At 37.1% G+C, this 14,597-nt stretch overlaps 2 protein-coding genes across 2 annotated transcripts; one reads left to right on the top strand and one right to left on the bottom strand.

Annotated features, from left to right (window-relative positions):
* Positions 1-34: 34 nt before the first annotated feature.
* Positions 35-3,072, bottom strand: NF-YC11 (nuclear factor Y, subunit C11). Its single transcript, XM_089603345.1, has 6 exons — positions 2,744-3,072; positions 1,567-1,639; positions 1,348-1,441; positions 1,029-1,151; positions 831-891; positions 35-756 (listed from the first exon to the last, which is right to left on the bottom strand). The coding sequence occupies exons 1-6, from the start codon at positions 2,774-2,776 to the stop codon at positions 370-372; spliced, it is 771 nt and encodes a 256-aa protein (XP_089459471.1). The 5' UTR covers positions 2,777-3,072; the 3' UTR covers positions 35-369.
* A 9,337-nt stretch (positions 3,073-12,409) lies between these two features.
* On the top strand, positions 12,410-14,122 carry LOC149378678 (uncharacterized). Its single transcript, XM_089602886.1, has 4 exons — positions 12,410-12,727; positions 12,835-13,222; positions 13,360-13,911; positions 13,993-14,122. Exons 1-4 carry the CDS (start codon positions 12,422-12,424, stop codon positions 14,079-14,081), a joined length of 1,335 nt encoding a protein of 444 aa, XP_089459012.1. The 5' UTR covers positions 12,410-12,421; the 3' UTR covers positions 14,082-14,122.
* The last annotated feature ends 475 nt before the right edge of the window (positions 14,123-14,597 follow it).

Raw genomic sequence — 14,597 nt, forward strand, 5'->3', positions numbered from 1 at the left:
ATTGCAGCGAATCTAAATCACTTATAACCCCGGAGAAAACAAGTGAATAATACTTGGTAGTAAGAAGATCGAGAATTCATAATCTAAACTAACACAACATAGTGGAGTGAGGTTAAAACTTTAGAAAGCACTACCCAGCTTTACCACACACTGTCTCTGTCTACACTCTACACTTGGCTTCTGACTTGACAAGGCAAATTTACCTCTACCTCTACAATAGTCGGAGAAAAGCTAATACACTAAAATGTTGGGATTCGCTGACAGGACAGGACGGGAAAGAACATTTCATCTTCATGCTTGCTCGCAGCCTGTATTATTATCCCAATTGCGGTTACTCCTTTATAGGTCATTTGCTAGGATGTTTTGTTTTTAGCCTTCTTCTTCGTCGTAATCCTCGTCTTCCTCGTCCAACCTGGTCCCAATATGTGAAAGCTGTGTGGGGTCGATGGCCATTTGGTCCATCGTCCAACCAGGATACTCTTCATGTTTAGCTTCTGCCGCTGATGCCTTTGCCTTTTCGTGCTCCACCGCTTGTTGGTCCTTCGCTTCGGCATTGAGGTCGATGTTTCGGGCCGACAGGTCAGCGCCTTCGTCTTTGGCGGGGCCCACGGGCTGTAGAGACGAAGTGCAAGGCTCTCCCACGGCGTCCATGGGAGGAGGAATCTCTCTCTCCGCGGAGGCTCGGCCTCTCCCGCGGCCCCGCCCTCTGCCGCGCCCTCTTCCTCTGCCCGTGCTCGTTCCCTGGCCCATCTCTTGCTGCGTTTCATAAAACAATAACATCGTCAGATTCAGAGCTCGTTGACATTCTAACTAACAACAGAAACTCTCACCATCTTGCTCCTCTTCAGCTCTTCGTCGCTGTCGTTAAACTCGTCACCCAAGGCAGCTTTCCTACAACAACAAAATGTAAACTGATCTCAATCTCACAAAACAAAAGAAATGACCAACCAAGTAAACCAGTAAATACTAATTTGTTTCAGAAACTGTCAAAACCAGGGCTGAGAGAGCAAGGGAATCGCATGTCAAACCTTCTCCGTGAAACGGCTCTGTCTTCGCCGGCGGCATCAGAGTGCCCGTGGCCATAGTCGGGAACCCTGCTGACTGTATCCCTCAGAAAATCAAATACATTATAGCTCTGTACACAATGCTTTCTGTAATTAAACACACGGATACAAATTTAGAATCTGACATAACAGAGAATGCACTTACTTTGATTGCTGATACATATCTGTGATTATTATATACATATTAAAAAATAACAATAAATATAAGCAAAGCTCTAAGAAAAGATTGGCTAGAAAAGCATCAATCCATGATAGTAAAGAATACAGATTATGCTTCACTTACAAATGCAATGAATTCATGGTTTTTGCTCCTCTTTGAAGAGTTACCTCGTATGTCCGATCACACAGGTCTTGCAGAAATAACTCCAATGCCTTGGCTGCAGTAATGTTACTTATAATAAATTTTGGATACATACTAAGAGTAACTCGGAACAAAAAAAAAATCCCAAAATGCTTGAGCTTAGTTACTGAGGCTTTCAAACTAAAATCCATCGCAACTCACAGACTAAAACGGGAACGGCCAGTGCTATCTTTCCAACGTCCTCATCAGCTTGCATGATTTTTTTAATTCGAGCCTGCCCATATAACGCGTCTTTCAGATGAAATCCCAAGAATCAGAAAAAGAAATTTAAAACATTAAGCCTCTCAGACGATTCTACTAAATCTTGAGAGAAAAATTCATTATTAACCCATGAGGAACTACAAATCCTTATCAATGAATAAAATCCGCTCTATTTTGCTGCGAATCCACACAAACCATTACTCCTTTACTGACACAGACTCATCTTGCATAAAAAAAATGATTTCTTGTATGTCGAACCTAAATCATCACAAATTAGGTAAAAGCTTTCAGAGGAAGGCGTTGTCTGGAAGGAAGAATAGAGTTCTGATCATTCACAGTTAAAGCGAAAGCCATACCGAAAATGGATAAGAATCATTAACCCAAACTGGGCACGTTATGAGAAATCAACCTTAGCCAGATTAAGATCAGCTTGCTTACTGAACAAAACAAACTAAAGGGGGAATAATATATATCACTACGACCCAAATTAGGAAACGTTGAGATTTGCTATCTGAAAATGCTTCTCTAGCTTTCAAGCAAATTAAAAAACGATTAAATGACTAACTTATTCATTACGAGTATAATTCAATTATTGGAATCCTAAACCGAATAAAAAATTATTGGAATGCAAAGCCGGATAAAAGAAATTAGGATAATGCAGATCTCTAACTTCTAAAGCCGGATAAAATACACGGACAAAAATAAAAGAAAAAAAAGACTCTTTAACTCAGTTTGTTCAAATACATAATTGTAAGGATATAAACGCAATTAGAATTAACTGAGAAACACAAAATTGGTACATGCATCAGCGTCTAAACAATAATGCAAACACGAAATCAATTCTTACACGAACAACCATGATACAGTTGGGTTTTTTTTTAACATATAAACGTAATCTGGAACAGAACTATGGCGGATCGAGATCGAGATCGAGATCAAATCCACTACATTATGAACACTTCAAAGTTCAAACCAGATATCTAACAGCTGAATAATTCAATTTACATTCTGTGGTTTCTAATTTTCGCTACAGATTTTAAAAATAAAAATTAATAAATAAAATGATTTAACTTTCGGCAATGAATAAAATAATTGAAGGGGAAAAAGAAAAACTTACAGCAGGGAAACGAGTGTCGAGCTTCTTCCTCATGGTATCAGAATTTTGTGTTCGAATTATAAAACAAAATAGAAAGATAAACAAAATCTTTTTTTCTTTAAAGAGAGACAGAATTAAGCTAAACAGGGAACGCCAAATGAAAATAGGAGTTTCAAAAGAACAAAGTGATTCCTGTGATCCTTGTCAGAACATCTACATAACCCAATTCAGATCCGAAAGTATTTAATCTGAAAAGCAAATAAATAAATAAATAAAAATTGATAAATAAAAGTGTTTTTCACGGTATATCCGACCAAGCTATTTTGACGAAAGAAATAACAACGGAAAATAATAGATTAAACGAAGATAGAGTTTATTGTCAAACAAAAATAAAGAAAAAGGAATGAATGATAGAGCTACCGCACTGTTATATGTACTTGAAGACAGTCCAATTAAATTCTTGTTGTTTTTTAGTGGAGAAAGTATTTGCGGAACCACCCTGAGCTTTTCTTAATTAATAATTTGTTCCCTCTTTTTTTTCTTCAAAATAAAACACAGGCTCGAAAAATCTCCCGCCTCTAATTTTTTTATTAAATTAAAGATTAATTAAATAATTTTCTCTTAAACTCTTACACTTTTGAAATGCCCCTCAATTTTAATTCATGGCAAACTTTTACCTTTAATTTATAAGATGTTTCAAAACTCTCATTTCCTTCTGAATTTTAACAGATTTTGAACATGTGAATTATGTGCGCTCAAATTATTGAAGGTTTGGTATTTTATTATTAGATTGCTACATATTTTATATAATTTATGGGAGACTATTAACAATGTTAGGTTTTTATTTAACAAAAATACATCAAATTTTGATTACTTATAGATAAATTGTAAAGAGAATATAATTTTGGAAGAGAAGAACAGTAGAGAAAGAATCTCATTTACGTGTGTTAGTGTATATTTCTCATTAATCTCTTGTGTGATTATAGATACAATATATGCCAAGTATACAATGCTAACGGCTAATAACAACTCTTAACTGTCTAACAGAATCAGCTGACGTGTCATTGACCGTGCTGACTTTTCTCGGACTCTCTATCAGCCCCTTTTTAAACGAGACATCAAGTCCTCGACGTGTGGTTTATCTTTTAACTTGAGGAAGCGATTGACCGAGACACTCTTTGTAAGTACATCAAATTTCTTTCAGTTTGTAGCGATAGAAGAATGGGTCTTCCATTAGCTTACCCCCCATCTTTTAGGAGTTGTTGATTCGGTGCCGCAGAACTCTTGCAGGGCTAGACACCTGTCAAGTTGATTTTGCTGAGTAGGTCAGCCACATATTTAGTGTGTGAAAGAAACATTCCAAATACAGACCGATTAACTTCGATGCCTAAGAAATAATAAAGCTCCCCAAGTTGCTTCGACGCAGATTGAGCATTGAGGTCAACAGTGAGACGTTGAATCACATCCGAGAGTTACTGGTGACAAGAATGACATCCATGTATATAAGCAAAATGATGAACAGTGTGTCTTCGGAGACGACAGAGAGCGATATGTCTGAGCTTGACCAAACGAAGCCCCAATTTAACAGAGAAATATGAAGCTGATTGGACAACGCATAAGGCGCTTGTTTGAGGCCATACAAGGCCTTGTGCAATTTGCGTACATGTCGAGGTTTGGTGAGATCCACAAAGCCATCATGTTGCGTCATCAACATATCATGAACATGCCAATTGTTGAACAATGCGAGAGTAAGAACAATAGTGATAATGCAAGGCTTGACAACCAGACTGAATGCTTCAGAAAAATCCACACCATGTGTTTTTTAAAATCCCTTAGCAACTAGACAGGTTTTAAACCTTTGCACATACCCATATTCATTGTACTTCACCTTCAACATCTATTACATTCCTAATGATGTTTTGAAATGAGGATGGAGGGACCATAGACCATGTTTCATTTTGGGCTAAGGCTTTGAAGTTCAAGTTTCATAACCTTAGTCCAGCTGGAGTTAGCTAAGGCTTTAGAGACCGTTCATGGTTCTTTTGGACTGGAATGACTTAGAGTGGGTGCTTTGCTGCTATTAGGAGCTTAGGTTGATGAATGTCATATTTTGACATGGTGTGCATGGGGTGTGTAAATGTGTTTGTTAGGTTTATTTGTGGTAATGAAATAGGGATTGGGTTTGTAGCTATGTTCTATGGTTCAGTGGGTAATCTAACTTCTAAAGATGTGATATATTGCAACACTTTTTGTGGTTGTGAGCGGAGAGGGCTAGTGTTTGGTGATTGGTAATGTTTTGGGTCTGGTTGAGAGCTAGATTTGATGTAGATGTGTCATGGTCAAATGTGTTGTGTGTAGGGTCAGGGTGAGTATCTAGTGTGTTAGGTAAAGTGAAATTTGATAGGGTACGCAAGATAGAGTGTGATACATCAACATCAAAATTTGTAGATTCTTGAAAAAGTTGAGTATATGGAAACTCACTTTCGTTGACCACAACATTGCGCGTAATGTAGACTCTCCCAAACTCATGTAAACACTTGTAGCCCTTGCGAGTTGGGTTGTACCCAATGAACTAGCATTTAACAGATCTGTATTCATCTAGTTTGTGTTGTAGGGACATGGAAACACTATAAAACCAAACACTCTAAGGAAATAGTAGTCTGGGGGTTCTGAAAGAGCATTTGGGACTGAAATCTTTGAGAACTGATTTTGGGAGTTTATTGATGAGAAACACTGCATAAGAGAATGCGTCCTACTAGAATTGCAATGGTAAGCTTGCTTGAGCCAGCATTGAGAGCCCTAGCTAAGTGATGTGCCGGTGCTTCTTTTTCGCTTTTCCATTCTAGGCGTGCACGTGAGGACGTGAATTGCAAGTCGGGATGCTATGCTCAGCTATGAATAGAGATATTGGTATTACTCGCCTCCCTAATTGCACAGTACGAATATGTATGTTAAGAGATCCTTCAACACATCTCTAGAAGTTCTTGAAGACATTGAACCCCTCAGACTTGAGTTTTAGCGGATATATCCATGAAAATTCGGAATAATGATTGATGAAATGCATATAATATCAATATCCATGAGACTATGCAGTTGGAACAGAATCCTAAAGATCTGTATGGATTAGTTGTAGAGGCCTAGATGATCTTGTTTGAGACAATTTAAATGGTAAGTAATGGCTTTTTCCAATTTGCTACGTGTATGTGCATGAATTAAATTACATATATATTTGTATATTAGATATTTTTTCATATTCATAATTAATTATTTGAAGATATATATATATATATATATATATATATGTGTGTGTGTGTGTGTGAATATATATGTATATTGTTATGGGTAATTTTTCCTTCACAAGAAATGCTACGGCCCAACCCAAAAATAGATATACACAAGGCCCGATCGAAAGAAAGTCAAGACAATTCAAATGGCCACGTTATCAGTAGTCTCATGACTCATGGGTACGTCTCATGACCCCATTGCAAGTCTCACGACTCATGGGTATGTCTCATGATCCCCTAGCAAGTCTCACGACTCATGGGTAAGTCTTATAAAGCCCTAGCAAGTCTCATGACTCATGGGTACGTCTCATGACTCATGGGTACGTCTCATGACCCTTGACAAGTCTCATGACTCATGGGTACGTTCATGACCCCCTGGCAAGTCTCATGACTCATGGGACCGTCTCATGACCCTCTCATAAGTCTCTTGACTCATGGGTACGTCTCATGACCCCTTGGCAAGTCTCATGATTCATGGGTACGTCTCATGACTCATGGGTACGTCTCATGACCCCTGGCAAGTCTCACGACTCATGGGTACGTTCATGACCCCCTGGTGAGTCTCACGACTCATGGGTATGTTTCACGACTCATGGAATACGTCTCATGACCTACCAACCAGCCTCATGGCTCATGGGTATGTCCAATGACCCTTCGGTATATCTCGTCCGTCCTTCCAAACAGGACCGTCCCTCCAATAACGACCAAATGACGAGACTACCCCGACCCTCACAACTCCACTATAAATACATGAGACAAACACTTGTCAAGGGTTGACTTTTTCTCTCTCTAACCAGACTATGTCAAATCCTCTATTCAGCTATTTCTCTCAGTAGAAACACATTTGAGACCGAAATCAAGAACAAAGAGAAATCAAAGCCACATCCCTCACAATTTCACACAAAAAAGAGGAACAATCTACTTTCATTCTCTCTAGGGTGGGAGAAGAAAAGTTCACTCTCCCTCACAACCCAAGGCTCCCAAGCCAAATTATATTCTATCTACAAGAGTGGCCAAGAACTTGAAAAATCGATTCTCGTGTTCTTCACTTGATAAGAGAAATATTTCACCACTAATCTCACAGATTCGAAAATATGTGGCCAAGTCCGCTCATTCCACGTGTCCATAAGTGTTAATCCAAAAAACGGCTTAATATGTATATATATTATCAGATTGAAACGTGTTTGGAACTTATATGTTCCACTAACTAAGAAAAAAAAATAAGAATATGGCAGATTAAAATATATATCCATAAAGTAGAATAAAGAAATAATATATGTATATATATATATATATATATGTAGCAAGTGAGACAAAAAAAAGTCCCGTATATATATATAATTAATGCGTATGTCGCATGGGTGGATATTTTTTTTTTAAAGGAAATAAAATCTTTTTAGTTTGTTTTTGAATATGTCAATAGCTTTGTTATTTATATAAAAGAAAAATATAGTCATAAAATGAAAAATATTCACACGGTTTCTTTTTCCTTTACTGCTTATAAATAAGCTTGACTTAACAAAAGCAGTCTTTTTCTCTCTTGCTCACCGTTTTCCTTCTCAGTCCCTCAATCTCTTTCTTTTCTTTTCTTTTGTATATACCCTAGTCACCGTATAAATGATATTACCCTCTTCGTCCTAGAGTTCTATGAGCGTTAAAAATAAAAATTCACAACCATCTGAGAAATTAGTTATATAATTCTTGATTTTCTCAAATTAATTTATATATTATTTATTGTATTATTTTGAATGAGCGTTTAGATCAAAAGAAGGTTTATGGTTCGGATTCAATCAAAATTGTTTCATAAAACACTTACTGTGACTTCAAAATTTTATAATTTTGGGTTGATTCTTTTTTGCAAAACTTAGTTTTACATGTCTTCTATTTGAATGTTAAATTGAATAATATTTGTATCGAATAGATAATATTTTGCGATTATTCTCTAATCATTGGGCAGGCTTGTTTCACTGGTTCTAGCCTAATTTCAAAACCGATTTTGAAATGTTTAGTATGAATTTTTTTCGTTAATTATTTTAATTTGAAAGTTTTATACTGATTTCTATTGTGTTTTCTTTCAAATATATAATTTATTTTTTATTTAGATTAACAGACTTTATGTTTCAGCAATTTAAAAAAACGAAGCGCGAACGATCTTTGACATAAGTTTTAAAGTCAGATTTTATACTTCTTTTATTTTTAATAAATAGTTAAAGAGTGTTTTGACTGTGGTGTCTTTACAAAAAGTGCTCAAAATTATGTTTTATAGTTACTTGAACTTGTATAGAAGTTTTTCTGGAATTTCAGTTTTTCCTGGAACTCTAATAGCCAAGGGTATTTTAGTAAATTCATGTTTGAGTGTCGTTTATGAAAATATTCAGAACCTAATCAATGTATTTAATCTTTTTATTAGTTGATCCCCAATAGTCTTTTCTCTCAATTAGGTATGGTATGATAAATTATGAATAATATTTATGATATGATGGGTTTATGGTGTGATATGAGTATGGTATGTGATGATATAAGGTATGGTATGTTATGTGATGATATTTTATAAATTAGATTATTTATATCATGTTCTTATTTCTAGTCATGTTATCATTTATATTTATGTCATATGTCATTCATGCATGTAACGAAAAAAAAAAAAAACAAAGTGAAAAGATAAAGATAAACAAAAGAGTCGTATCCTCTCGGGCTATGGAGGTCTTAAAGAAAAATTTCTCAAGCTGACTTACGGGCCCAATGGAGAAATTTCTCGGGCCGAGGCCCTAGTGAGAAATTTTCTCGAAAGTTCTAAGTTTAAAAGATGAAATCGAAAATATAGGAGGTCACACCCTCGTAGCTCGTTTCCAAAATATGCACTGAAATAAGTACAACTACCATAGGGGCACCCCGATTTGAAAGAAATTAGAAGAGAAACTTAAATCACGTTATAGTTTGAAAATATTGATAACTCGATCATGCATTGCATTACTCTTATTATTTTGTGAGCTTTATATTATTCTCACTGGGCGTAAGCTCATTCTTTGAAGAAAAAATATATGTCTGTGTTGTAGGTGAAAACCCGATAAGGAGCTGAGCATGGTGGACTAGCGACGTCGATAGCGAGAGGGTTGAGTTATAGTTGCCATTCATAAATTAAGTCTTCCGCTACAAATTATTGAGAAATAAATTTTATGATTTTTTATTATCAATCATTTTAAAGTTTGGAGTTTCAAAGTGTTCTAGTTTGGTTGAAATTTATATTCTAGATTATGTTTTATTATTTTGCTACTATGTTTCATTTTCAATTTTCGTATTTTCAATTTTGGTTAAGTATTTCTCATGAAACGTTTAAAAGCAATCTTCATATTTGTTTTATATTTTTGTTTCCTTTAGATTCTTAAAATTTTAGTTTGTCTTTTATACGATGTGTTTTTTTTTAATTTCCTCCAAGTTTTCTAAAGTTTAAAAAGCAAGATAAGTAAAATGGTCCGAAAAATCGGGTCGTCACAACGCGCACGCGTAAGGGCTTGTGTGTGCGCCTCATAGGGGGCGGCATGGCGCGCCACTTGGTTGAAAGGTGTAGCGTGTGCGCCTTATTTTTTAGGTGCGTGGTATGCCTGGTGCGACGTGCTCTTTCCTTTGCACGGTGCACGTGGCCTGCTTTGTGCATGGCCACGGCGCGTTCGAGCATGGGCTTGGATAATGCCCTTTTTGATGGCCATGTGTTTCTTTTTTTTGGGCTTTGATGGGCTTCTTAGTGGCTCGGCCCGTTGGATTTTCGGTGTCGGAATCCGAAGCAAGTTGCGTTGATTTTAATGTTCTGGATTTTTAGAGAATGACCGACAGAAGATATTTGTGTTAATCTAGCTTAGCATATAAATAGGGAAACTTGATAAAGCAAGCTTGATAAAGCATGTGATTTGAAAACCAAACCATGTTTTGGTTCCCTTAGGAAAACCAAGCATCTCACCATGTAAAAAGTCCAAATTACCCTTAAATGAATTTTTTTTTCAAAATCAATCCTTCACTAACTAATGACCCTTCCCTTCCCTTCCCTCACGTGTGGTTTTTCCCTTTTCAATTCTGAAACAAAAATATAAACGCCAAGCACTCCCTCCCATTCAAAACCCAAAAAAAAAAAAGAAACCGAGCCCTCTTCTCTCAGTTTCCTTCGTCGTCAGTTCCCTTCCTCGTCAGTTCTCCGTCGTCAGTTCTCCCCGTCGTCGCCAGTCGTCATTTCGGTCCTTCGTCGCCAGTCCAACATCCTCGCGAACCCACAGAGCCCTCCAGCCGAGTCGCGAACCAACCGAGCCCTCTCTCGCGAACCAACCGAGCCCTCGTCGCCAGTCCAGCCGACTCGCGAACCAGACGAAAATGGTGAGTTTGTTTTGAGTCCCATTGTTTTAGGGTTTGTTAATGGTTTCATAATTATTTAGAGGTTTCTTCGGTTATGACTTTTTAGGGTTGTTTAGAATATGTTTCGGAGATTTTGGGTTTGATGGTTTGAAGTTTCGATGAATTTTTGGTGATCTTAATTGTTTTGATATGAAATATTGGGTATTATCGGTGTGAAAGTTTGGGATGTAGTTTTTTTTAGACATTTCGGATTTTTTGGCTGTGAAGTTCATAGAGGTTTGAAGGGATTTATGAAGATTTAAGTTTGCGTTGGATTTTTGGCTCCCTTTGGCTATGGATTTATTTTTGAAATTTTTTTTCAGAGTTTTCAGTTAGGTTATGTGAAGGATTTCATAGTTTATAGTTAGTTTTTGTAAATGATTTCAGAGTTTTCAGGTATTATATGGAATGGATTTCAGAGTTTTCAGTTAGGTTATGTAAAGATTTCAGAGTTTTCAGGTATTTTTTGTAAATGATTTCAGAGTTTTCTGTTAGTTTATGGAATGAATTTCAGAGTTTTCAGTTAGGTTATGTATAGATTTCAGAGTTTTCAGGTATTTTTTGTAAATGATTTCAGAGTTTTCTGTTAGTTTATGGAATGGATTTCAGAATTTTCAGTTAGTTTATGTAAAGATTTCAGAGTTTTCAGGTATTTTTTGTAAATGATTTCAGAGTTTTCTGTTAGTTTATGGAATGGATTTCAGAGTTTTCAGTTAGGTTATGTAAAGATTTCAGAGTTTTCAGGTATTATTTGTAAATGATTTCAGAGTTTTCTGTTAGTTTATAGAATGGATTTCAGAGTTTTCAGTTAGGTTATGTAAAGGATTTCAGAGTTTTCAATTACTTTTTGTAAATGATTTCAGAGTTTTCAGTTATCTTTTTTTATGGATTTCAGAGTTTTCAGGTATTATTTGTAAATGATTTCAGAGTTTTCTGTTAGTTTATAGAATGGATTTCAGAGTTTTCAGTTAGGTTATGTAAAGGATTTCAGAGTTTTCAGTTATCTTTTGTAAATGATTTCAGAGTTTTCAGTTAATTTTTTTTATGGATTTCAGAGTTTTCAGTTATTTTTTGTAATGGATTTCATAGTTTTCATTTAGTTTATGTAATGAATTTCAGAGTTTTCAGTTAGGTTATGTAAAGGATTTCAGAGTTTTCAGTTATCTTTTGTAAATGAGTTCAGAGTTTTCAGTTAGTTTATGTAAAGGATTTCAGAGTTTTCAGTTATTTTTTGTAAATGATTTCAGAGTTTTCAGTTATGTTTTTTTACGGATTTCAGAGTTTTCAGTTATGTTTTGTAATGGATTTCATTTAGTTTTCAGTTATTTTTTGTTATGGATTTCAGAGTTTTCAGTTAGTTTATGTACAGGATTTCAGAGTTTTCAGTAAGTTTTCTGTGATTGATTCTTTATTTCGAACTTTTCTCATTTTTTTGTAGGCACCGAAGTATGAATTGTTAGTTCCCATCTGTAAGGAGTACAGTGGTCAAATAAGTTTCAGAGGCAGCGGGTTCTTGAAGGTAATAAGCACACGATTTATGGTATTCGGATTACATGCTAGGTTGAAGGACACACAATTTAGTTGGATCGATTCCCCTTCCGTTACGGGTTTCAACTTTAATGGTGTGATTATAGACCAACTTCTCCAACGACGCATCCAGCAAAGATGTCAGGATGCAATTTACTTTGGTATCGGTAAGAATCCTATCCGTTTCGGAAGAAACGAGTTTGGTTTGATGACCGGACTAAAGTTTAGTACGCTTCCATCAACGGAAGAATTCAAGAAGCACCTTTCAAGCAACCGTCTGTTGAAGACGTATTTTCCTGACCCCGAACACGTTGATGACAACGACAAAAAACTTCACAAGGCACCGTCTGTTGCTGATTTAGAGGCAGCTTTTAACACGTGCACGAACAAAGAAGACTTGTACAAGCTCGGACTGTGTTTGATTGTGGAAGGCATCATACGAGGAAAGGATAGTTGGCAAGGTATTTGGGAGGAGTTGTTGAGTATGGTTGATGAGCTCCCATACTTTATGGCGTTTCCGTGGGGCCACGTTAGTTGGGCTGCCACTCTCGAGGGGTTGCTAGCGACGGACCCGAAACACCTGCGTAGCTTATACGAGAATCGAGGTAAGAAGCAGAAGAAGGTTCAAGACGCAAAGTATGCGGTCCAAGGGTTTCTCCCTGCGGTTCAATTTTGGGCGTACGAGGCCATAGAGTTTGTCGGTGTAGAGTATGGCAAGAAATTGAGCGAGAATAGCATTCCGAGAATGCTCAAATGGATGAGCATGAAACAAGCAAGACAGAAGGGGTTCACAAAAAAGTTAATCCGACAAAGCGTATGTTTTCTAACTTTTTTTCTTCGGAGATTTTATGTACATTTTCAGCTTCATTTCGACGTTTTCCAACTATTATGTATGATTAATTTCGAAGTTTTGTTTTATAGGTGGAGGCAACACCGACGCTTGAGCCTACCGATGGTGAGAAGAAGTATCTCTCCATACTCGAGAGACACCCATCTAGTATACCAGAATATCCGGGTTACAATTCTGTTGTAGCGCACAAGAAGTCGGCGTACGTGAATGAAGAGGACGTTGGCCCACCGCGTGGAGATGAGAATTTTTCAATACTTGAACGACGTTTGAGTGATGTGGAGCAGAATGTTAAGAAAATGTGTAGGGAGCAGAAGCGCATGAGGAAGCAAATAATGAGGTGGCAAAAAGACACGACTGAGAAACTCGATTATTTGGTAAGTGTCGTCCCGGGAAGCGCTACACAAGAAGAGAGGTATCCATCGGAGAAGTTTCCACGGCGGAGGTCACCATCGCCACATGGTAATCTCTCTCAACTGTGAATTTCGAAGTTTTTAGTTTTATATTGTTAATGATTTCGGAGTTTTATGGCTTTTTTTATATATTGTTTCGAATATTAGTTATTAATTTTTGGTGTTTTGTGACATAATTTTTGGCAGTGGAGAATGATGAAGGTTTATTTTTTGACCCTGACGAAGCTGTTAATATTCATGATGAAACTTTGGACCCTCCGGATGATGATATCGGTAATGGTGAAGAAGAAGAAGATGGTGAGGAGGAAGACGATGAAGATGATGACAACGATGAAGATGATGAAACTTTGGACCCTCCGGATGTCAACGATGGAGATGATGACAACGATGAAGATGAAGACGATGATGACGAAGGGATGGCAGCCCCCGAGACGACAAGCAACGTGGCAGCCCCGGAGACGACAAGCACCGTGGCAGCTCCCGAGACGGCAAGCGAGACGGCAGCCCCCGAGGCGGAAGCCCCCGTGGCAGCCACCGAGACGGCAACCACCGTGAACGCCCCCGTGACGGCAACCACCGTGGCAGCCCCCGATGACGACGACGACTTCGTCAACCCTCCGATGAAAGAGACGGCAAGAACTGTGGCAGCCCCCACGACGGAAACCTCTGTGGCAGCCCCCGATGACGACGACGACGACTTCGTCAACCCTCCGGCGAAAGAATCTGTCCGTGTCTATGGTAAGTTCTCAATTTTCAAACTGTTTTGCCTATATTTCATGGTTTATGTTCTTTTTAATTATTTTATGTTGGATTGTGTAGTTTCGAAGAGAAAGAGCAAGCGGCCCATAAAATATGATGATTACACTCCGTTGAACACAGCCAAACTGAAAAGCCTGAAAAAGGGGTGATGAACATTACTTTGATAGTGTTGGAGACTAGTTTTTTGGATGAAAATTGGGTTTGTAATGTTTGTTGATAATTACTTTGGTAGTTTTGGAGACTAGTTTTTTGGATGATATTTTGGTTTGTAATGTATATATGAATAACCCGAAATGTCTGAAATCCTTGCTCAAAAATTACTGAAATGTCTGAAATCCTTGACAAAAAATTACTGAAATGTCTGAAATCCTTGCTCAAAAATTACTGAAATGTCTGAAATCCATTACAAAAATGAACTGAAATGTCTGAAATCAAACACATAAACTAACTGAAAACTCCGAAATCAAACACATAAAATAACTGAAATGTCTGAAATCAAGCAAATAAACTAACTGAAAACTCCGAAATCAAACACATAAAATAACTGAAATGTCTGAAATCAAGCAAATAAACTAACTGAAAACTCCGAAATCAAACACATAAAATAACTGAAATGTCTGAAATCCATTACAAAAATTAGCTGAAAACTCCGAAATCAAACACAT

This window comes from Urtica dioica, chromosome 12 (assembly GCF_054948205.1).
Source record: "Urtica dioica subsp. dioica isolate 48M chromosome 12, U.dioica_male_clone48M_v1_H2, whole genome shotgun sequence".
Taxonomy (NCBI): domain Eukaryota; kingdom Viridiplantae; phylum Streptophyta; class Magnoliopsida; order Rosales; family Urticaceae; genus Urtica; species Urtica dioica.

Coding starts and splice junctions, on each gene's coding strand:
- NF-YC11 (XM_089603345.1), bottom strand. CDS start 2,776: ATGAGGAAGAAGCTCGACACTCGTTTCCCTGCT. Junction 1,640..2,743: donor TCGACACTCGTTTCCCTGCT/GTAAGTTTTTCT, acceptor TTATATGGGCAG/GCTCGAATTAAAAAAATCAT. Junction 1,442..1,566: donor GGCCGTTCCCGTTTTAGTCT/GTGAGTTGCGAT, acceptor ACATTACTGCAG/CCAAGGCATTGGAGTTATTT.
- LOC149378678 (XM_089602886.1), top strand. CDS start 12,422: ATGGCGTTTCCGTGGGGCCACGTTAGTTGGGCTGCCACTCTCGAGGGG. Junction 13,223..13,359: donor GAGGTCACCATCGCCACATG/GTAATCTCTCTC, acceptor AATTTTTGGCAG/TGGAGAATGATGAAGGTTTA. Junction 13,912..13,992: donor AGAATCTGTCCGTGTCTATG/GTAAGTTCTCAA, acceptor TGGATTGTGTAG/TTTCGAAGAGAAAGAGCAAG.